Source organism: Agelaius tricolor, unplaced genomic scaffold (genome assembly GCF_023055355.1).
Source record: "Agelaius tricolor isolate 1412-34295 unplaced genomic scaffold, bAgeTri1.0.p SCAF_3, whole genome shotgun sequence".
In the NCBI taxonomy this organism is placed as follows: domain Eukaryota; kingdom Metazoa; phylum Chordata; class Aves; order Passeriformes; family Icteridae; genus Agelaius; species Agelaius tricolor.
The window spans coordinates 63,458,248-63,481,875 of NW_027269263.1; the positions used below are offsets into that span (position 1 = coordinate 63,458,248).

The window sequence follows — 23,628 nt, forward strand, 5'->3', positions numbered from 1 at the left end:
TGTCATTGCTGTACATCCATTTCAGAGCACAATTGTTTGTTTGGCTTTCTTTTTGTATTTCCAGAGCCTTTAAACGGGGTACAAACACAAATATGTTCTTCTGGGTATTGTTTATTAGATTTTTTTTATTGTGGAAAATTACTTAAATGCTTAACTGGATGGTGGCTGGGAGAGAAAGGAAGGAAAGTCAAAGTGGAAGAACAGCTTGTACTGACAATGGCTCCAGGATAGGAATAGAAATTCAGATGCTTTAAGTCCTAATTTCCTTTACATGGGGAAAGATGGAACTCCCATTTCAGAGCCTTTGAAGCAAAAACACAGCAGCCACATGCACTCAAAATTCTCTATTTTGTTGCAGAATGAGGAAGCTGTTTTTCCACCTTTAAAGCAACATCCTTGGGTGTGGGAGATGCGAGATAACGAGGAGGGGGCTTAGTCACAGTAACCATAGGGCACCTCTGCCACATGCCTGCTCACACTTTAAAAGAGTTCTGAGGTCTGGGTTGGCTGGGAGAGAGTTTATTCATGGTCTATAAAAGTTGTCTTAAGTGAGACTCTGTGTGTACATGGCTTATCTGTGGGGAAGAACCTTACTTGGTCTGTAAGTACCTCTGCTGGAGATTTTTCTGTGAGTAGAGACAAAGAAAAAATAACATTGTAAATGAGAGAAAATTAAAATAACTCATGGGAATAGGAAATGAAGAAATAACCCACCGAAATGTGTGTCCCACTGATGTAAAATCTCAATTACTTACAAAACTTGAGTCTAGCTGGGAGATTGAAGTGGGTCAGAGGAAGACATTCTCTGGCTGCCTGCCTCTGGAGGAAGAGCCATTGCACAGCTCATGACACGGCTCTGGGAGGGGCTGTACAGGCTTTCAGAGCCCCCTGTCCTGTCCTGTTGTTGGTGCTGCTCTGTCTGGAGAGGGTTTATGTCCCCCACTCTGTGGCTGAGCAGCTCCAGGAGGTACCAGGTACCATCCAAAGCCCACCTCCATCAGCTGGATTTAAGAAGATAACCTGGAGGTGAATTTTTCTAAAAATCACTTCCAAGTCCTCTGTGCCATGCTGGACACGAGTCCTGGTGTTGTGAGACGCCACTGAGGATTGGAAACAAACACTTTTAAAAAGGGTCTACTGAAGAGCTGTTACTACCATCAATGATTTTCCTTTTACACATTTCAGGCTCAGGCATATTTTGTTTGAATTGAGTGAGCACTTCACTATCTGTCCCTTGAAACCCTAATTGAGCCTGTGTTTTCTTAAATCTTGGTTTCAAAGGGCAGAGGAGCAAATGTGATTCTTGATTCTTTTCCCAAAGGTGTAGAATCATTGATTAGATGTGTCCTGGAAATAATACTTAGTTCTCAAATCTTGCCTGCCATAATACAAGTGGCTTGAAACCACATCCAGTGACAAAATCCTCCTATATTTAACTGAAATATAGGGTCTGAAAGCAGCTGAACTACTGATTCAAAATGTTGTGGTTCTTCCAAATCAGTGGCATTCTGGAGCTGCTGGAACACATCCTGTCCTTACTGACAGTCATTGCTCAAAAAACACATCACAGATGTTGAGGATATGAAGGAGCAGAGCCCTTCCATCAAAGCATCAGGCCAGAGATGGGCTAAAAACAAAATCCCAGACTGGAGGCATCTCCGAGGCATTTGCCTGCCTGTTCTGTGTCTGGAGTTCAGGATCAGCCTCTGGTCCTGCTCATTGTCAGAAACTCTGAAACAGGAGAAGCCTCCTGTGGTCTCTGCTAATGAAGTGGTGTTTATCACACTCTGGTAATTGCATTTGCCATGGTATTTACAGCATTTCCTATGTTGTGAAATGGAGAAATCTCAGGCTTGCCCAGGGCTCATTGTGTACTTTAATCTGCTCCTAAGCCCACACGTATCTTTAAATATTAACTTACACATCGGCAGTGTCCTGGGGCGGCCTCAACCCCACAGCTATGAGCTGGGAACGTGGCTATTGAAGTGTTAATGTTTGCTCTCAGTATTTTTCAGATCCACTATCCTTTTTTCCAGGTCCTAGGAAAAATTTTTGTTCTTTTTCTTTTTCTTCTCCTTTTCCTCCTTTCCCTTTTCCTTTTCTTTTTCCTTTTTCCTTTTCCTTTCCCCTTTTCCTTTTCCTTTTCCTTTTCCTTTTCCTTTTCCTTTTCCTTTTCTCTTTCCTTTTCCCTTTCCTTGCACTTTCATCTGCAGTCAGTATTCCTAACTTCTCTAGAGCAGCACAGGGATTTGGAAATCCTTGCCCAGCACAATATGTGAGTGGAAAGATCTCCTAATCTTGCACCCACTGCAACATTAGCCCTACAAATAACTGTTTTCAGATTCTGCTGGTCTTTGGGGCAAAGACAATATATTAATTGCAAGAACAGAGGTAATTTGAGCTCACACTGTGGTCTGGCCTTGGCCACATAAGAACTTTTTTGTGTCTAAAAGGGACTGATGTGATCCTGGGCCATTTAGCCCACAGCACCTTGACCATGACTATGGCTCTGTCTCACTGGCTTCTTTTTCTGGATACAGCAGTTCCAGCTTAGATTCAGTGGATGAGGAAAAGTCCAGAGCTTGAATCAAGCAGTGCAGCATGCCTGGAGTCCTCCTTCTGTGTCTGCTGCTGTGTGGAGCAGGTGGCTTGAATTTGGCTGGAGCTTATGATGCATTTTGGAGTCTTTATCTTCTAGCTCATAAAGCCTTTCAGATAAAATTTGCTGAGTGCATGAAGGATGTAGAGTTTTGTTTTGTGGATTTAAATCCAATCTTCTAAATTGCTTTAAAGCAATTCCTTGTGTTTTGAAATTCTGAAACCTCTGCCTCCATTTTTTTTAAGGCTGTGGTCAATCATGAACTGAGTTAGAAAATGGTGCAAATAAATAAAAAAAAAATTAAAATGATGTTAGGAAAAAAAAATAAAAAGAGAGGACACATGTGTTATCAATACTCTACCAAAAGGGAACATTGTCTCTAACACAGAAAGCCTTTAACTCTAAAGCTTGTGGAACAACTGGAATAATCTTTCTAGTGCAGTCAACATTATTGGAGGTGTAATGGGGCTGTTTGAATTACTTCAGCTTTGATTTTAGGGCTTCTTCTGTTTGAACTTCAAGTCTACACTGTCAATGTGACTCTGAACATGTTTTTTTATGTATTTTATGATAAATATTCTGGCTTTGGATTGGCTTCTTGGTTGGATGTATGTAAGTATTAGTTGAATGGAGTTAAGGAGCTTGTCTGCTTCAGTATTGATCTTAAAATGTGAGCAAAGATTGAATTTCATTGTATACAACATTCTGAAGGGCTTTGGCCAACAGCAGAGAGAGGTACAGGAGTCCTTTTGTTAGGTATTTTATTATCAGAAGTCCTGAACTGGTGTAAAATAGCAGTTTTGCCAAAAGTTTTCTGAGGAAGTAAAGTAAAAGACTGTCAGCATTCTCCCCTGTCCCCATCCCAAGGCTCACAGTATGCCAAGTGTTACCTAAGTCAGGTATCCATGGAAGAGTACAGGAAGAGAATTCTAGCTGATGCCTTCCCATTCTCCAATGCTTTAAGCTGAAGAAGTCTCTGTGCTGAAGCAACTTCCATATATTTATTTCTGTCTATATATTCAGTGACATCCAGTCAATTTGTCTCCCATAAAGCTGTCCAGCCTTCTCTTGAGAATTTTATTGCCTTTTTGATTTGATTGCCAACTTTTAGATTGCTTTCAACCTGTTTCCTACTTTATTATCTGATGCTCCCAGTTCTTCTGCTGGAAGATGTTGTAAGTCTTTATTTTCTCCCTTCATGGTTGTGTAGACCTTTATCCTCAACCCTCTCACAGGACTCAAAACTTACATTTTTTTTTGAGGCTCAGACATTAAGTTTGGACTTACAGACCAAACTTAATGTCTGAGCCTCAGAGGTTATTCCTCCCCTATCCTGGACAGGAATCAGCTACTGCTGACACTCTGCAATACAAGAAAAGAGGGAGTAAAGCCCCTTCCCTGGCTGTCTGGGACCTCCCACTGCTATTGCCACAGGGAAATTTCAAAGTTTTGCCTAGACTGTTGGAAGTGCCAACAGGGAAAGCAAATATTTGTGTGTAAGACCTAACCCCAAGAAGATTAAGTGCAGATGAATGTCAATAGTGCCAGCAACCTGTGAGAGAAAGTGAAAACTGAGAAGGATGTAAAAACAGAATATAGTATGGAAAAAAAAAAAGGAATAAAAAGAAAGAATAAAATGCAAAACAGATTAGGACCAAATCAGGGAGAAGGAAAATTTCAGTGGGGCTTTTTGCTTTCCCAAAAGGGGCAGCATGAAGACCAGTAAGAAAAGCATTGCAACAGGGGCTCATCAGTGTTTAGCAGGTTGGGAGGTTCCAGGGGTGAGCACGAAGTAGGGAGGGGGTAGAAATGAGGGATGCAGCTTGATGGGATGCTGCATGGACAGTAGATGCCTCTGGGAATCAGGAAGGATCCTGGAGGCAATGAATATGTTACACAGTCTTTAGTTCCTACCTCTTCAGTTCTGGAAGTCAATTGCTAGCTGGGGAAATGCTGATCCGTGGGAAGAGGCTTGGTTTTGTGAAGCTTGGCCCATGTTCTGTGGGAGGAGAGCTGTACTGTTTGGAAAGCATCCATCTCAGGAAAATCATAAGTGGTAGGGCTGTCTAGACTAGTCAGGAAGGCGTGAACAAATAAGCAGAGTAAAATAGAAGAAGAAGAGAAAAAAGTGTGATTCCTCACCTAGAATGAAGTTAAGATGTCAGGAAAAAACATGACTCAAGGCTTCAAAGGATGCAAACAGAAGATGTTCTTAGCTGGCTTTACTCTGAGGTTAGCAAGGAGAGGAAATTAGACATGCTCATCTCTGGATTTACGTGTTGCTGCTGGAAGCGGGCGGGGAGATGCGTGATAGGAATGCTACAATTAATTCTTATAAATCTCTTTGTAACCACTGTGTGGGCAGCGTGCAGGTGTGTGTGAGGACCTTGGCAGCCTGACAAAAATGTAATTATCGGTTATGGAGGTAGCAGAGCTCACTCCTTGGCACTTTGTCAATCAGCAGAGTGGCAATTAGCCATTGCTAGGGGCCACTGTGTTTCTCTGAAGAGGAAGGCAGAACCTCCTCAAACACCTGGCTGTGGTCTGGGTGAGAGCACGGGGGGAAGTGTGTCTTACCTGGCAGACTGCAATTACAGCAAGGATTTCCTGACTCAGAAATCAAACCAGAACTATTCTGCCTTAAGTATTTTTCTTTCTTGACCTACAGCTTGAAACTGGCAGCAATCTGCATCCATATAACCCAACCTAAATACAGTGGGTTTTTGAAGTGAAGTAGATCATTAATTTTTAGTTTGCCAGGGGTCATGATAGATTTTCTATCACTGAAAAAGAGGTTGGAACTCTTTTCTAGGAAAGATATGCACCTGCTGAAGTAATTTGGTGAGCAAAAGGAATGACTTCCAACAATTTTATACAGGAAGTCTGATATAATCTGGTTTAAAGAGAACAGATTCTTGTTGCCCTCATTGCCTCATAGTGGACAGCAAGTTATTTTCTAGTTTGGCTGACAGAAAATGTGGGGTTTGGGACTATACTACATATAATGGAGAATTCAGTGTCCCTGCCCCAAAGCCCATTCTTAGGGATTTCCCTCCCTATGGGTCATAGGGAATCATGTACAGCCATGTTTACAAAGAAATCTGAACCACAGGAGTGAATAAGAAGCAGCCTTGAGAGGAGGGTCAGAAGCTGTCCAAGGCACCATCTCTCCAGTTTCTACTATAGCTGAGGAGTCAGGGTGAGAAAAAGCATTGCTCTATGGAGTCTTTTAAAGTTCCCCATCAAATGCAGTAAAACACACTATAGAGCAGCTTTAAAAACAAGGGGAAAACAAAGGCAAATATATCTCTGACACAGAGTGACAGCCAAGAAGAGCTTGTCAGGCCTGGGTTCCTTCAAAGATGTGCACTGAGCCTTTTCACACTCTTAGTGCTGTTTGCTGAAGTATTAAGGAAGTGGGAAGGCATCCAGAAAACTGATTCAACTCAGCTGACACGGTGGAGTTTGAAAAGGAGCAGGAAGGAGATGGAGATCTGCAGCACTGCTGACCTGCTGGGGACACAGTGATGCAAAACACTGGTCCTGCTGGTGCAGACTGTGCTCAGAGGTGTCCAGCAGCTGTTGAAAGGGATGATGGAATAGCATCTTCTCACAGCTGCTACAGGGTTGGGTTTTTTTGGTCCTGATGAAACACAGACACAGATTTTTGGGGTAGCCTTCAGGAAGCTCTTGACCCAGCTGGCTACAAGGAGTGAAAGTGCCCCACAACTCTGCATTGCCCTGGAAGACATGGAGAATCTGTAACAGTGAATTGATTGTAATTTGTCAGAGCTGAGCAGAGCTGTGTCCTCTTCCTCTGAGCTTCTGCAAGCTTCACAGATGCTGTGTGAGAATTTCTTGTGAGCTGCAGTGCCTACAGTGGTAAAACTCCTAACAGACACACAGGGTGAAGATTGAGGAGTGCTCATTTGTGGTTGCTACAGACGTTCTTTGTCATGGCCATTACTGTAACTTTATTGTAATTTAATCACATTTTTAAAGTCCAGGCAACCCACAATTGTAACCACTGTGTCACCACCCAAGATTCAAAACTCAGCTCAGAATCAATGAGGTTATAACTGCATATAAACCTTTCCTGCAATTTAACACCAAGGGCAGTTGGCACAAGAAGACACTTACCTATCTTCTCAGGGAATGCAGAATTTATTATAGCACCCCTCCCTTTTCCTCTTCCCTTTTATGTGGTTTTGTATAGTTCTCACAAACTGTGAGTTATACATAGAAAGCAAAGTAATAAATGAGTTTGAAATATGAAGCCACATTCAGAATTTTTTGGATGAAAGTAGCTTTGTTAGTTTAGCGTATTGGTCTACTTTGAAAAGTGGTAGAGGTGGAACGTTGCTTGTGAGATCTGCTTTCACCTGAACTTTGGGGGCTGAGCCCAGTAATTGGATCAACTGATGTTTAAATTGAATTATCCCTATATATTTTTTTGTTTCTTTATTATTGTTACATATGCATTCGTTCTAATTGACTGAAAAGTTTTTTGAATAATTAAGCTTTGAAATACCTGGGAATTATTCCCTCAGCAGTCAAAGGATGTGACATGCATTTTCAACAGTCTTCATTAAATTTAAGTATTTAAGTCACTAATGTAAAACATGAGTTTACACCTTCCCAGCAATGACACCCCTGACTCCAAAAGGCTCAACTAAGCTGTCATGAGCTGTTGGACAGATGGCAGCTTCTTTAGCTACTACCACATTATTTTTGTTCTCCTTTCTGTTGCTATATTCAATTGCTGCCCAGCCATGTAAGCAAGACTTGGACTCAGCCTAGAGTCCATAGCAAAACATCTTCTCTGGTCTGTCACTCCTCAGCCCCAAAACCAAAAGGTCAGCCACATTTCTTGGCATTTTTTAGTGGATCTGAACATCCATGGAACTCAGTCCAGCTCCAGCCTCAGAGCTGTTTTGGTTGTGTCTCAGGAACTCATTTCTGAACTGGAGTGTCTAAACAATTTTTACCTGGCTTTAAGGCATGGACAGTGATGAGCAGAGCTGGGAGGCAATGTCCTTGTATCTACTGAGTTCTTTTTGCTGCTAGACATCTGCCTTCCTTCCCATGTAACTCTGAAACCAATATGCCTGTCTGTCTGTCTGTCTGTCTATATTTCATGTGTGGTATTGTGGCGAGAGCTCATTACAGACAAGCTCAAGTGTAGCCAGCAAGTGCAAGTGCAAACATATCATGAATGTCTGTGTTGCATTAGGATCTTTCCAGAAGACGTTGAAACACAGCCAAGGTGGCTTCACAGTCTTGGTGTTCTCCCAGCACTTGTTGGTTCAACTGTTCATAAAAATGTAGGAGTTTGGGACAGCATGGATGTCAGCACCAGTAAAGATTTGCAGTGCACCAAGTGGCAGGAAATAGGTGAGTTGATTTAGAGCTCAGCCAGCCTCCTTGCTTGAGCCTTCTAGAGGAACTTCAGGGAGAGAAACCTAGTGAGCTGTGGTAGGAGATGGCTCTGGAGAGCCACTAGCTGCTCTTTCTGAGTTATAATTGGATTTCACAATCCCAGAGCTGCACTGCACATCCATCCCCATCTCCTGTCCTCAGATGAGTTGTGAGGGGCCTCCACCAGGCCAGTGAAACACCTCCAGAGCCTGGAGCTGGCCCATCAGGAAGGATGAGAGGCAAATGTGAAAGCAGTTGCATTGCAGGCTTTGCAATGGTTGTGAGGTCTCCTGTTGGAAGTTTCCCAAGCCATGGAGCTCAGGCAAAGCACCTGAGGGAACAAGAGGTGTCTTAGCTTGCCAGACGTGTCAAATCAGTGCAATCTCCATCCTGAGAGGGAATGAATCTGCTGAGTAGGAGACATGTGATTTTGCTTGACAACTGTTGGTTCAGTTCACAGAGAGGTTTTGCTGCACAATGAGTGGATTCCTCCTGGAGGAAACACAGCCAGACTGCTGCAGATGCCTGTATGGTGTGCACCAGCTCCTAATGGGAACGTGAGGGATCCACAGCTGGTCCTTCACACACCTTCTGAGCCCTTTCCCTGCCTGTTTGCTCACCCCAAACACATCTAGAGCTTCAGTCTACAGACACATTCCTCTTGCTCCAATTGACTTGCTCATGTGGATGCAGCCAACAGCACAAGCCTTTTTGGGGTGTCTCACCTGACACCTCGAGTTTTAGGCACACAAATCTCACTGTGGGTTTCTGGAACTTTCAGTTACTTGTCTCTTCTTCCTCTCTATTCTTTTCTTTAAGCCTGTCCACCTGACACTGCTTTGGCCACCTTACTGTTCAGACATGGGTCAGCCCATCAGGGTCTGGCATAGCAGAAATGTGGCAGAAGATGTGGAGAAGCACAACATTATCCATGGCTTAGTGAGGCATTTCTGTGTCCTTTTGGTAGAAAACATGACCATCATACCTTCCAGCTGACCAGCACTGAACTGAATAATCTCAGGAGATCAGGAGCATCTTTACAATATCACACCAAGGCATTTGCTCTTAAGTTTCCAAAAGCCTGATGTCTCAAGCAAAACTCAGCTTTGTTTTGTCCACAGGCAAGTGCAGCCTCTGCTTTGCTCTCAGTTTGCATCCAAAGCATTAAAAAATCCCCATGGGTTCATCAACAGGTTCATGAGTTTTTAGTAAGCTGGTATTCTGCTTTCTGACAGCTCTGTTTAGGCTGACATATGTTCCTGCCCTTTCCTTCTGTGCAGGAATGTGTCTCTTCATTTCCATGAAAACCTCCATGGTGAGGAGTTCCCTTTTATTCCTGCACATATCCTGAATTGCTTCATAAAAGTCACTGACGATGAGAGCTGGAATTATCTTCAGATTTTATAACTTGGCTAAAAAAGTCTGGCTGCAAGCTAAATCTTCACGCATAAATCTCAGCCAGGAAATAATTTAGTTTCTCTCTTTCCATCAAAACAGCAAACAACTCGGCCCACTCCCAAACAGTTGCAAAGTTCTCAATGGTAAAAGGGTATTTTGGGAAGGGATTAAATAAAGAAATGTTACTAAGTGGCAGAGTCTTTAGGGTGGAGAGAATGTGGAAGGAAAAACATTTGGAATTATGCAATTTATCAGGATTTTTTTCTGTTTGTTTTTCTTCTCTTGAAATGCCTCACAGATATCTGGACGGAGCAGGATAAATCAGTTGGGTTGACTTTCAGTAACACTGACTGCCACGAGAAGTGTAGGTGCTGTATGCCAGTACAGGGATGTATTTATTAACAGGATTAAACAGAGCAAGGCAGAACTGGGACATCACCTGGATGGGGCTCAGATTAAACAAATTTGTCATCCAGTCTTATCAGCTGAGTTTGTGCTGCACTTTACATGTACTAACCCTAAACCACATCTGGCTGAAGAAGAGAGGCCTCAAATATCTGCAGGAAAGGGTCTCTGCCATCCCCTCCAGAGGCTTAGTGCCATGTTCTTGCTGTGCTCTTCCAGATTAGCTCACATTCCCATTGATTTCTGACCTAGGTAATGAGTGAGAATAAAAGTTTTATTCCATTCCTGTAAAAATGTATTCTGCTGGCTTTTCTGCTCATTTACTGACCCATTAACTCCAGAATAATGAGAGGAATGACCATTACCACGTTGTTGCCTAACCACTCACACCCATTTTGTTGCTGAATGGTGCCTAAGGAATGGTTTGTTTTGTCTTCAATGGCCCAAAAAAGGCAGCTGCTAGAAGTTGTCCCTTTGATCATACTTGGAACCTTGGTCTTGGGACCATTGGCATTGCTCATGTATCTGAGCCATATCTGAGCCACATTCACAAAGCCAGGATTTCCCCCTTCTTGGATAATGTGCATTTTAATGCCTTGATCAGTGACACAGAAAGATACAATTTTTCTATTGCAAAATTGCATTGACTAAATCCCTCAATACTGAAAGCTCAATCAATCACATGGTTCAGTGATAGGCAATTTGTCCAGGATCCTTACTGAGCAATATGTTTCAGGAGACAAGACAGCAGTTATGGGCGATGCCTACCAGCACCTAAGGAAAAACATGGTTTCTGGGCTCATACTCTGAATTTGCACAGAGAAACACTGTGGCCATTCTGCATGCAAGTGAAGTATCTGCCCATGAGTCCTGGGTCTGCTATTGCTCCTGTCCCATACACACCATTCAGGCTTTGAAGAGAGACCTTTCTGGATTAGGTTATAATGACTCAGAGACTCTATAATCACAGTTGTTCTGTAATCCCCATTTTTGGAAACAAGGAATGGAAGCACAGGGAAGCTGTTTACTGGACCTACTTGCCCTTTACTGGTTACTGTCCTTACTGTAGTGGAGACCTCCAGTCCCATTCCTCTGATTAGGACAAGGATTTATCTGCCCTCTCTGATGAGCTGTGAAGTGCACGTGTTGCTCAATGAGAACAAGCTGTTCAGATAACACAGCTCAGGATGACAGAGGTTTTGTTCTTCCAACATGATCATTGCCAAAAGACAGGCAAGTGTCCTAATTATGGAACTAGACTGGAGCCCAGGTCTTGACTTCTTCAGAGTGGGTTTGCCATCTTTTTTTGTCTTTTTTTTTTATCTTTTTTTTTTTTTTAAATTCTGTGATGTTAGGCAATTTTTGTGGAGTTGTGGGGATGGTGACTGGTGTGGGTACTGTGATTGCTGCTGCAGGAGGGGTGTGGGGCAATTCAGATCATCTGCTCCTCAAGGCTGTCCATTCCCTGGCCCTTGCTATTGCTGAAGTGATGCAACACAAAGCTGGTGAAAGTACAGATAACTTCTGTGTCAAAGAAATATGGGACAAGCATAACAAATTCCACAGAAGAATTTTGGACTGATAGAGAAAATTAATTTCATAATCATGTTTAAAGCCTGTGCATACACAAACAGTAACACAGACTTATAGGGGGAAGCATTTACTGCCTGTCCCTAAGTATTTGGCCAGGAACAATAGCAGATTTTGCAGGTAAAAAGACAGAACAGCAGGATATTATGAGATTTTTCAGACCTCAGTGCAGTTATTCACAAAAAAAGCCAAACCCCAAGGTAGTCCATGATTGAACTGTAGCTCTAAGGTATCACCATGTGCTCACTGTGCAGTGGTGTGGCACTTGCTATGTCATTATCTCTCTCCAGCACAATTATTAACATAGGATTAAACAGTTGAGAGCCACCACAGCAACATTAACCAGCAGTGGGGTGTGTGCTCTATAATTTAGATGCTTGGAGGAAAGAGTTCACCACAGGGCATCCAGCAGCCCTGTGAGCATTTATCCTGTGTAACTGTGGCTGCAATCCTCCTTCTCCTGAAATCAGGCTGGAAAGAGTGCTACAGGCTTGTGTGTATGGGGAGGCCTGACTCATGCTTCCCCTGTGACCTTATTTTCTGCAGGCATTGCAGCCAGCCCTGTGTGAAAAGCTTTTCCCTGTATAAGGCAGTAAGTTGTGCAGCACATGGTGGGAGTTTCTGGTGCTTCTGTGTCTGTATGAAACTCAGCGAAGCAGCAGGGAGAGATTTTGGCCACTAAATATGACATTGGATTTAAAATATGATCCTGTATTTCCCTGATCCAGTATTTCTGTTGAGAATTGAAATAATGGCCCAGGAATAGAAGCTGATCTGAGGAATTGTACTGGAGTGAAAACAGCTTCTGTCTCCTACAGAAATAGTCATTAATGCCCCAAATGCTTAGGGCATCTGAGCACATGCAAGCAGGAGGGTGGTTCCCTGAATACCACATCTTTCCACACTGAAAACTGTCTGTTTGCCAAATCTTGCCATCTTCAGAGTAGCCTGTTGCCCATTTATCTCACCCAGGGTGGTCTGGGGCCCTTTGAGGATTTACAGCCCACGCAGCAGCCAGAGCTGTGGACAGGCTGCTCTGGGCTGCCTGGTGGGACAGGAATATCTGTGAGTAGCAGTGAGCTCCCATCAGCCAGATGTTAGTGCTTGGAGCTTGTTGTTCAGAGCTGCTGATCAGTCTCTCAGGCATTTGGTCCCTTTCTCAGCACTGACATTATTCAGAGAGCGCCTGCACATCACAGATGTTTGTTTTTCCTTCCCTTTGTCTTTGCTTCCTCAACCTCACCAAGGCTTTTCCACTTCATGCCATGGCAACCTGCGGCACTTCCATGCTGGGATGAGGGCTGGACCTGGTCCTCAGCCCTGCTGGGATGATGGGGCACAGCAAACAGCTCCTTGCTGAGCTCTCCTCCTTGCTCTGGGCTTGCAGAGCAGCTCAGGAGCAGATGCAGATGCCTTTTGTCAAGCCCTTGTGTTTCACCCAGCCTGACTTCAATGCTGCTGCCGTCATTTCCATGCAGGATTCACAAATCCCTTCCTGCTTGCAGGGAAAGGCTTCATTAGAGCCTCTTGTCCTGCTCCTGCCATGGCAGGGGTGTCTCCATCGCGTGCGTAAGCGCCGTGCTGGAGTTGTTTCCGTACTATTCAACTCAGTTTCAGTGCCTGATTCCCTGCTCTAAATTAGTTCCTCTGACTCATCCTCCAGAGGAATTTCTGTCCCTGTAAAGACTGTAGAAAAAGATCAGAAAGCCAATGTTTCCTACCCAGGATTGAGGTTACCTATTTTAGCAGGGTGATGCAAAGACCACCACAAGGGACCCACCAAACACGGATAAATACAAGTTTGAGCGTGGTCCCTGTGCTTTTCTGGACCCAAATACACTTGGAAAAAAAGTGAAATGTCTCCAGAAGTTCCTATGGATGCTCAGGAAGGATGTGAACATTCCCCCTCTCCAGTGGCACCATAGGGCAGCAGGTTTCCCTGGGGCACCTGCAATTCCTCTTTGAAATCCCAAAGCTGTGCACAGCAGCAGGGCACGCTCAGGGCTTCCAGCTGAGCCTTCAGCCAAGGAAACCCTATCTGTTTGTAGAGGCAGCTGAGCTGCAGCAGCTTGTGTGCAGTGTGAAGCCAACACATCCAGAGCAGAGGGATTTATAGGGGAGTTTGACTTTTATAGATGTTGCATTAACTTTAAACATTTGCCTTTCTCAGCGTGGGTTCTCCCCCTGTGCATACAAGTGCCCCTGGGTATGATATATTGTCTGGGGAGGAGACATGGCCTCAAATTACACTAAATGCCCATTTCTTTGCTTTCTTGAGAGGCAGCATTTAGTGCATTGCAGTCACACTGTGGCCATTTGCCAATACTCACCCACAGCCTGCTGGGATTTGCTTGGCTTCTCTCTTTCCCCATTTTGACTTATAGGTGACAGAGAAACAAAGGTTCTCTTCATATTATACATAACATTTATTATATATTTACTGATCCCAGTTCTTCCCTCCTCAGGGACAGAGGGTGTGGGCTCTGAGCATTTCCACTCTGAACCTGCTGAGGGGTACAGGGGGGTCTGCCATGGCCTCACCCCCAGGAGGTTCTGAATTCATTGAGACCTTAATCAATCTTGTTTCCATGTGTCCCCTGTTCTCCCACAGTCCATGTCTCCCACCTGCTCCTCTGTACCCCTTACATCCATGTTTAATTAAACCCTGCAGCACTTGCCACACCAGACACCTGTCAGGACTCCCAGGGAGCTCCACAAATTGTAAAACATTAGACTGAAGTAAATCATACTTAATGTAAAGACCCCAAACCAGGTATAATGCTACGTTAAACCTGTGTTGTTCTCATGCAAATTAATAGTGGTAAAGATAAATATTTTTCTTCACCATCTGATTCTGGTTCTCAGCTTCAGCTGCATCTGGGGATGGTATATTTGGATATACTGTACTTCCCTCTCTGCTACTGTGCTATGAGGTGTGTGCTGTCTACTTGACAGAACACTAAAATAAAGGAGGTTTCTAGAAGCTGTTGTAACACAAAGTAAAGGTCAGTTCACTCAAAAATGTCAATAAATAGGAGCAAATCATAAAATGCTGTTCTGCTCTGATCAGCATTTTCTTATTTCCCTGAGTTCCCATGAGTGAGAAGCAAGGACAAAATACACTTTGATTTTGGGTCTTGCTGGTTTTATCCCTTCCTTGGTATTTAATTAGTTCTCTGTGTGTATATGTGGGGGGAATGGTGATCTAATCCTGTTGAAATACAAGCCAAGTAAAACAAGTTGAGATGGAGACATGGTCACACAGCAACTTTCAGTCAGAGAACAATACACTTGGGGTAAGGTATATTAGCAAAGTAGTTTTAGGCATATCAGACATAATTGGTTTCATTGTGAGAATAGTAATACTAGGTGGGAAAAAAGCTGAGTTGAAAATTAAAGTGGATAGCAAGTTTTGGTAACTTTGGTAGCTGTGGTAATGAAAAGGTTCTGTACATATTGTTGGGGGAAAAGCCTCTCACAGAGAGTTTTGAACCCTGCTTAGACTGCAATCACTCTGAGACAAAAAAAACCCAAACAAACCCAACCAAAAAAACCACCACCACCACCACCAACAACAAAACCCACAAAAGAGTAAAAAAGGTAAGAGCATTGAAGGGTAAGAGAGTGAGGTTCCCATTACAATACAATAAATCTTCTTCTGTGTTGAATATTCTAATTCTCACTAACCAATCTACTACAATATGCAAATCCTATAGCATTTACATACAGCCTATAAGAATCATTACATTACCATACTGTGTTACATTTTAAACCCTAAAAACTCCTCTTTGGACCTCTTCTGCCAAGCTAGTAGGGTCTGCTCTGACCCTTGGAGCTGTCTGCAAGCAGAGGGTATTGTTTCATCAAAAGGGGATCACCTTCAGCCAGCCACACCATTGTTTTCCAGTTGTTCAGTAACTAAGGTATCTCAAGGCTTGCTTTCATTTCAATCTCTCTTATAGTTTCTATATTCTCAAAATCTTTTGCCAGACAATCATATTTATAAGGCTTTCCTGTATCATCTTCCCCAGCACCTGCTGGGGAAAAGCAGTGGGCTGGCTCCTGTGTCCCTTCCTGGCTGTCCCTTGTGTCCCTCCCTGGCTGTCCCTTGTGTCCCTCCCTGGCTGGCCCCTCTGTGCCTCCCTGGCTGGTCCCTGTGTCCCTCCCTGGCTGGCCCTTGTGTCCCTCCCTGGCTGTCCCTTGTGTCCCTCCCTGGCTGGCTCCTGTGTCCCTCCCTGGCTGGCCCTTGTGTCCCTCCCTGGCTGCTGTGTGGTCAGAGAGCACAGGAAGGGAACTTGGAGATGCCCCAGAGTGAGGTCATACCCTCTTGATTTATTTTTCTCTTCCTGGAGACCTTCTGTCTCCTACTGCCTGGGCAGGGAATTTAGGGATTTACTGTCAGGACTGACTTATCTGCTCACTTGGCACGGGTGAGGTGCCTGTGGTAGGCAGTCTGGCTCATACCCTACACCTTTTTTCCCCCCCTTTCTTGTCTTGATTAGTGTGGTTTCTAATACTTGCTAACCCATTGACTTTTTTCCTTCACAAGTACAGGGAATAAGGTGTTGATCCCTTCCTGGGCACTGGCAGTGACTGTGACGACAAATTCCCATCCCCATTTCCAATCCTGGCAGAGGTGACTTGGTGTGACTGTCACTTGCTATCTTTGTTTCCATCCTCCCAGCAGCTTCTCAGGCTTCAGGGCTCCAAGTGCCAGGGGAAAGCAATGCCTCAGGACAAGCTCTAGGTGTGGTTTTGGGGCCAGGGACCTCTCTTCAGGTACCTCCATGGCTGAGGCTCTTTTCACCAGTCCTCAAGTGCCTCAAAATGACCCTGCATCCTGTAAAAACACCAGCCAGAGCAGGGGTGGAAGGGCTGTGAGTTTGAAGGGGGAGTGTGGGGTTTTGAAATGGATGCCAGCAACACCTACTGCAGATGAGAGCCACCAGCAGCTCAGATACCTTCACACCAAACAGTGATTTGATGCAGGTCAGAACAAAGCTCTTTTTAAAGACCCCCAAGTACACATGGACATGGATTTGGGTCTGTTTCCAGGGCAAGCTTCTCCACACTCCAAGAAAATTATCTGTATCTTGCCCTTGCAGCCTGCCCTGGGAAGTCAGTGCCATTCAGATGCCATTTGATGGGACTCATGGTGACATCCATTCCAGTCTGAGACAGTTATCTAGGCAGGAGTCTCCAAAGGAAGTGCACTAAGGGAAGTGTCTAAGGTAGGCAAGATATCTCCTCTAGGATGTGCCCTTGACTATCTGCATCTAAGGAGCTTAAAGAGAAAATCTGCTTTTAGTGAGGAGTGAAATGAGGAAGAAGAGCACCTTGAGAGTGGATGTAGCCTGGCAGAGGCTTCCTGTAGGCAGTGCTTCATACCCCAAGGAAATCCACATCTCTAATATTTTGAATGAACTGGAGAGCTGTGTTACATTATATTTCCTGTGGCAAATGCTTACCCAGCATTCAGCAACGTAACAACAGCCACTACAATTTCTTTCTCCATCCAGGTTTTGTGCATCTTGCTGATGCATATGAGGTCCTAGGGTGAAATCCCAGCTTATCTCCATTAATGCCAGTGATATGGATATGTCCTTGGGACCCCAGTTCTGTACCTCTGAAAGTGCTGTTCTTGCAGCAAGCAAAGGTTTAACTCAGCACTGCCATGCCCTCAGCACTTCACCCAACACGATGCTTTAACAGTGCTGACAGGGACTTTTCCACACTTCAGCATGAGTGTTGGTCTTGGCTGAAAAACCCCAGTAACTGGAGGTTAAGTCACTCCATTCCAAACCCAATGCTCCCCTCTGCCAGACCTCCCCCATTATTCTTTGACTCCTTGTCTTTCTTTCCATGCAACACACTCACTCCCACTGGAAAGACTTTTAGGTAGTGGGACTCCAGTGTTTCTTAGCAGTGTTGCCATAAGGAGCATGAGGAGATTGCTGGGACTCAACATCTCTCCCTTGGGTAGGTGAAGGGCAAGACTTGGGTGCCACTGCTGGGCTTTGAGTGATTGGAGTTCTGTAACACTAACTTCAACCACTTATGGACATTTTGTGGTGGATGAACACTACAATCACACCCGCACCCATGGCACCTTTATCAACTGTGCCCTCAAATCAGGCTTCCAGAAGGCAGGTGTGTGTCTGTCAATAAAAAAAAAAAAAGTGTGTGTGTGTATATATATATATATATATATATATATATAGGTTCAGGGTGTTTGGTAAGGGTTTGCATGCCAATAATGTGATGATCTAAAATTAGTTTGTTAGGTTAGTGATTGGACTGGATGATCTTGGAGGTCTTTTCCAGCCTCAATGATTCTGTGATTCTATTCTATTCTATTTATTACAGTGCTGATTTCTTTGGCGTTTTCTGTAAATCTCCTAGATATGGTGACACTTTAAACTCAGTATGTGACATGGTCTTGTGATATGGTCTCTCAGACAAATACTCAAACATATTTAATAAGCAGTTTCACAGCTGTAGACTGTCCTGGATAAATCCTCAGGATCTGTATGGTTCTTGTGCCACCTTTCTCATTACATCTCCTGGTACTGCTCTGAACTCGAGTGTAGCACTGCTGAGGATGCCCTCCTAACAAAACTGTGGAACAAACAGACAGCAGACTGATCTTCAGACCAAACAACTCTTCCTAATTATGGATCATTAGGGAATCCAAATTTTGAATGGAATTTGGAAAATGACCTATAAGGTTTGCCTAAGAAGCCATTTCCTAGTCCTTCTCTTCATTTCCCAGGCATCCAGGTAGCAACTCGGAGTGGGTAACTTTTCACCAGCTTGTTCAGCAGCTGGGTTGGTGATCCAGGCTGTGCTGAGCTCACAGCTGTCATAGTTACACAGTTCTCAGCACCAATTTGAGGATAACTTGGTTGCAGCCAGGTGAATCACAGCCCCAGCACTAACAGCAGGGACAGGACAGCACTCACACTTAAACATCATCATCATCACCATCATCATCATCCCCACTGCAGAGTCCTGTGAAAAATGCTGTTTGTAACCAGCCAGTGAGAATGAGAGGACTCCACCTTGTTATTTTTCCCTATGTAGAAGGAACAAAGTGTTTATTTTCCAGCTGGTTGTCTTGCAGTTGCAGACAGGCATTCAGTTATCAAGCTGGGCTCTTCCTATCACCTACCCTGTTGGCAAACAAAGCCCTGCATGTCAGATAGTGCCTCATTTTTTAGAACCATGCTGTTCCTGTGATGTCTCTGGATATCTCCAGATAATTTAAGCACTAAACTGTGTCTTTCAGACTGGAGAGTGAGGGCTGTAGAAAAACAGTATAAGCAAATGAGCTGGTTAGCTTTTTGATAGTGTTTGAGAAGTTTCTGAGTGGCTCTGTAGAGCAGATCTACCTCTCCTGACAAAGGACCAACCTCAAAATGTCTGTGAGTGTCTCTGGGATGAGGATGATACTATCCCTGATATCTGCTATTCCCCCATCAGCCAGCCCAGACACATGAAATGCAGTTGGGTTCACAGAACCTCCCACTTCAGCTGCATGAAGTGTTTGTTCCTCTGCACTGGACTCTGGCATGGGCCATGCCTATCACTGCATCCAGGGAAAATGCAGGAAATCCCTGGTGAAGTAGAGTTTCCACCTCATGTCTTCCCAACAAACATATTTCCCTAACTCAGTGTCCTCCTTTACGGGGATTTAAATTCAAGAAGTGTTCTGCTTGAGGTTTTGCAAGGGTTTGGCAAACACAAAAGCCAAGATGTGCTGGCTGTTTTCAAAGACCACTTGGTTTGAGCAGTGATCAAAACCAAACTCTCTCCTTTTCAGCACAATTTCTGGCCCTCTATCTGTGAGCTCCCCATCTTGCTAGCATGCATTTATAAAAGAACTCTAGAGAGAGAACAGTTGGGGCAAGAATTTGCCATGCAGCAAAACCCCACAGTGCTTTTGCACAAGGAACAAGAGCTTCCAAGGGAGTGGAAGCAGTTGCTGTGTTTGTGTTGACTGGCCATGGTTTCCCACTGCTGGGGGTTTCCAAAGCAAATGAAATGTTATTCATCAAGGCAGGCTCCCTCCCCAGCTTTCAGTTGTTGAAAATACTACAAAGTAAGATGGAAAGAAACATGTAATCCTTCATCATCACAGTCAGGATTTACTTGTTTATTTAGATTCCCTGTCTGTTCCAAATGTTCTGCCAGAGAAAGCCCATCCAGACTCCAGGAGTGCTTGACACACATAGAAAAATTTCTAGATGTATTTAGAAGATAAATCCAGCAGAATACACTGCCTGTCCTCACAGTGCAGCAGCAACATGAAAGTCCCACATGCACAATAAAATAGCTCAGGATGCTTTTTGTAGGAAAAAAAAAAAAAAAGCAGGAGGCACCTGAGGAGAAATTGATTTTGATGTGGATCTTCTAAATCAGAAACTTTTTGGTGGAGTTGTCCTTGAGCTCCAGGTGCCTCCTCTTTTTCTGCCTGGAAAGTTTTTTCCAGGTAGAAAAAATGGAACTTGGTGTCTTTGTGGTCAGTAAAAGGAGAGAGCTGTGTTCAGAGGGTGATTCCTCCCTCTGCCCTAGGAGGGGCACATCAGCCTCTGGAAGGGTGTCTCTCCCTGCAGACACCACAGGGGAAGTGCAAACAGAGGAGCCCAGACCTGACTCTCACTTTTAGCTTAAGAGAAGGCAGCTGAATCCCATCCTGAGTGAGGCTGTGTGTTGGGAACTGACTCCTCAGCAGCCCAGCTGGTGTTTGCCATCCCACCCCTGTTGCTGCACCTACAGGCAGGAAACCAGTGAGACCATTAACACACCTATGAGATAAGAGAGATCTTTTGGGTCATCCTAGGATGAGGTGGTAGAAGATGAGCACTTGTCCAACAGATGTTTTGCAGTTGTACCATCACCCAACCCAATGGATTTGAAAATGCTCTGTGAGCTGTTCTTCTAGGGATGCCTTGGGGGCAGCACCTTTGAAACCTTCTCTCTTTTTTATCTCCTATCTAAGAGCCACTGGCATGAGTGAATGTCAAAACTTGATGTCCCTTCTGGGGAAAATATTGCAGTAAGTTGTATGGGGTAGAGTGGGAGGGGCAGTTTTCAGGCAATGACCTCCCAAATAATTTATGTTAAAGTTAAGGGATCATGGATGCTCCTAGGGACTGCTGAGATCTTACCCTCTAGGGGTTTGTCTTAAACAAGCCAATATAATGAGGTGTTTAAGACACCTCTGTTTTTGGAAAGGCAAAATAACCAGTTCTGTGTTTGGCAGGTGCTGTCCTTATTTCACATGTTGACATAAAGAGCAAAGGGCAGGCTCTTATCAGAATCTGGGGTTTCTGAAGGGCTGCTAAGCTGAATCCAAACCAGAGTTTTCCAAAAGTGACATCCCTTGACCCAAACTCCAGTTTAGTACCAGAATTAGAGCAGCTTTTCTCCATAAACTTGATGTATCCTCAGTGCACTGGATAGATCTGACAAAACAGTTCATAAAAGTAATTTTGAATCACTAGTATCATTAAGATCTACAATTTTGGGTCTTAACTAAATCCATAAGTGAAAGAGAGGATTTTACTTAAAAGGATATAAAACCAAAATCAAAGTTCCCCCCAAAAAGCATTCAAGCTTTTGCAAAGTTGTGAGGTGTTTTCCACAAAGCCTGAATTAACCCTTGCTGTGGTAACTTCTTGTGCACCCTGACCTGCTGCTGTCCCCACAGCTGATGTGCTCCTCGGTGCAGAAGGCCCTGTTTGAGGAGGAGGACAGGGTGAAGAAGCTGCAGCAGAAGGTGGCGGCGCTGGAGAAGCGCAACAAGCAGCTGCGAGAGCGAGTGAAGAAAGTCAAGAGGTCTCTCCGGCAAGCCAGGAAAAACTCCAGGCACATGGAGCTGGTGAACAGAAAGCTCAGTGAGAAACTTTCCTCTGCAGGTGGTCAAGTGCCCTATATTAACTCTTTGAAGCAGGAGAACTCCCACGGTACCTACCTGAAAGTATAATGCAGGGTAAGTGCTCAGGCCGGTGGGATTTGTCTGCGTTAGATCAGGGTCTGGCCCTCACACCTTGTCTATGCTGTGCTTCAAACCTTGCATGGAAAATGAATCTGACCTTGCTTTAGACACAGTGCCAGATTAAACAGGAATGGCAGCTGGATTTGGCACGGCCCAAAGCCATGTCCTGCTGCTCTCAGTGGACACAGGGCCCGACAATCATCTGTGCTTCTCCTCCCTCACCCAGCTGCACCTCCAGCTTTAGGCTGTGTTTGATGGAAGTGCCAGCCCAGACCTCTGGGCCATTGCAGGCACTTGACACAGGAGCTCCTCCTGCCAGTTTACCTCCTCCTCATGGGCTGGGCAAGCAAGGCTTGGGATCTAGAGAGGAATGTGGTGGGAAGGATGAAGGCATGGATGCCTTCACTCCCTTATCACCCCCAGGCTCTCAGCCCTGCTTGAGCTTGACTGAAGTCTTCACCCAGTGCCTGGGCATAGGCTGTGTCTGAGACTCAGGCAGTTTGTGCCTCTCTTCAGCACAAAATATACATGTGCCCATATTGTCTTAAGACTGTCCCTATATATCTTTAAATATTCTAAATCGAATAAATATCAACTTTTATTTTTCCAGAAAGTGCCTCAAGGCTCTCAGTAACTCCCTCAGGTGCCTCTATCACTGGTCAGCCAACTGGGTTGGAAACCACATCATTTTGGGACTGTGTCTAAGACCAAATCCTGCAGTCAGGAGTGGACTTAGGCTATGAGTGGGTGTTGGATCAGGCCCAGCAGGAAATTTCAGATCCCATTCTCAAGCAGGTTTAATTACAGTGTGGACAAAGCTTCAAGTTTTGTAGTCACTGAGGTATAATGGAGGTTGCTGGGCAGCCTCACTTAGTTACATTTAAAACCTGTAGAGACCACATCAATATCAACAGGGCATTAAAAATTTAGGTAGTTTATATATGTATATATTTTAAAATCCTATAGAAAATATTTTTATTACACATTTGACATAGTCTAATTTCTTAAAATATGAAGTAAAACCTGTTTCTTTCTTATCTCATGAAAAAGAAAAGTCCATCATATCCTTTATTAGGTATTTACAAACTGACTTCTGCTCAAGCAGTGTGGGTTTAGGCCTCAGTATCCATGGCTGATAATGTTAATGCTTGAAACTATCCCTGCACTTGGAAAAGCCCATATCAGCTTTCAAATGTGAGCTTCAGTCCAAGCAGAACACAGAAGCTGACTCTCATTACCTTCCAGTTTTGCTCCTTTTGGAAATACTTTTTTTCCCCCTCTTGAAATAAAATTGGCATTTTTTAAGATTCTGACTCCTCCTCAAGCTTCACTGGTTTCAAAGGCTCCACCTTCCACATCACCACAATTTGAATTGTTTTCTGCTGGAGTCAGCAATGCTGTTTCCTGAGAATAGCTACAGAACTTAGGCTTCCCTAGAAGCCATCAAGAGATTTTTAACTCCAAAATTTAAATCCATAGAAAAGTAACTACTTTTTGTTGTTTAATTTCTGGCTTCTAAACTACTGTTTAAATAAATGAACTGATTTTCCTGGCATAGGTATTAAAAGCTTGTGTTTTAATTTTTTGTTAAGAAAATTATTCCCTCTGGTATTCATTCATGTTTTATAAGTGTTTGTATAAAGCTGAGAAATTATAATTAATATAGTTAAACCTTTGCTATTCTTACAGATTTTCCAAACACAGTGTTGAATATCTTTTTCTTTTGGCTGGTATTTTTGTTGCTTGATGAAAAGATTGGAATTTTCTTCCTGTTTCCCCCTTTGTCTTCCTTAAAAAAAAAAAAAAGTAAAACATTTTGTTCTCCATATGAGTTCTGTGAGAATTTCATTTATTCTGCAAAGAAAACAAAAAGAACCTCCCAAAATGCAAAGTCCAAATGCAACCCAAAATGCTTTCACTGGGTGCAAAACCCAAAAAGTTTGTTTCCTTGTGAGTTTGTTTTTCCCTTTTATTCCTGCTTGGGTTTGGATCATTTCCAGAGATAAGGACTAGCAGTCAGATCAGGTCACAAGTTAACCCTCTTGACAAGTAACAGGGGATGTCAGACCTGAATAAAAATGCCATTAAAGTGTCAGAATTGATTGCCTGTCCCTGCTGGTGACAGTGTCCAGAGAGTGACCAGGAAGGCTGCACATGCAGGAAACACAAGAGGAATGAGGAATTTGGGTTCTGTCCACCCAGGCTGGTACACATCACA

At 43.9% G+C, this 23,628-nt stretch overlaps 1 protein-coding gene across 1 annotated transcript in view; it reads left to right on the forward strand.

The window, feature by feature from the left end:
* Positions 1 to 23,241, forward strand: part of CCDC3 (coiled-coil domain containing 3) — a 34,806-nt gene extending 11,565 nt beyond the window's left edge. Inside the window, exon 3 of the mRNA XM_071424094.1 lies at positions 21,123 to 23,241. Within this exon, the coding sequence (XP_071280195.1) occupies positions 21,123 to 21,398 (276 nt within the window). The 3' untranslated portion in view covers positions 21,399 to 23,241. The remainder of the gene's footprint in view (positions 1 to 21,122) is intronic.
* Positions 23,242 to 23,628: the final 387 nt, after the last annotated feature.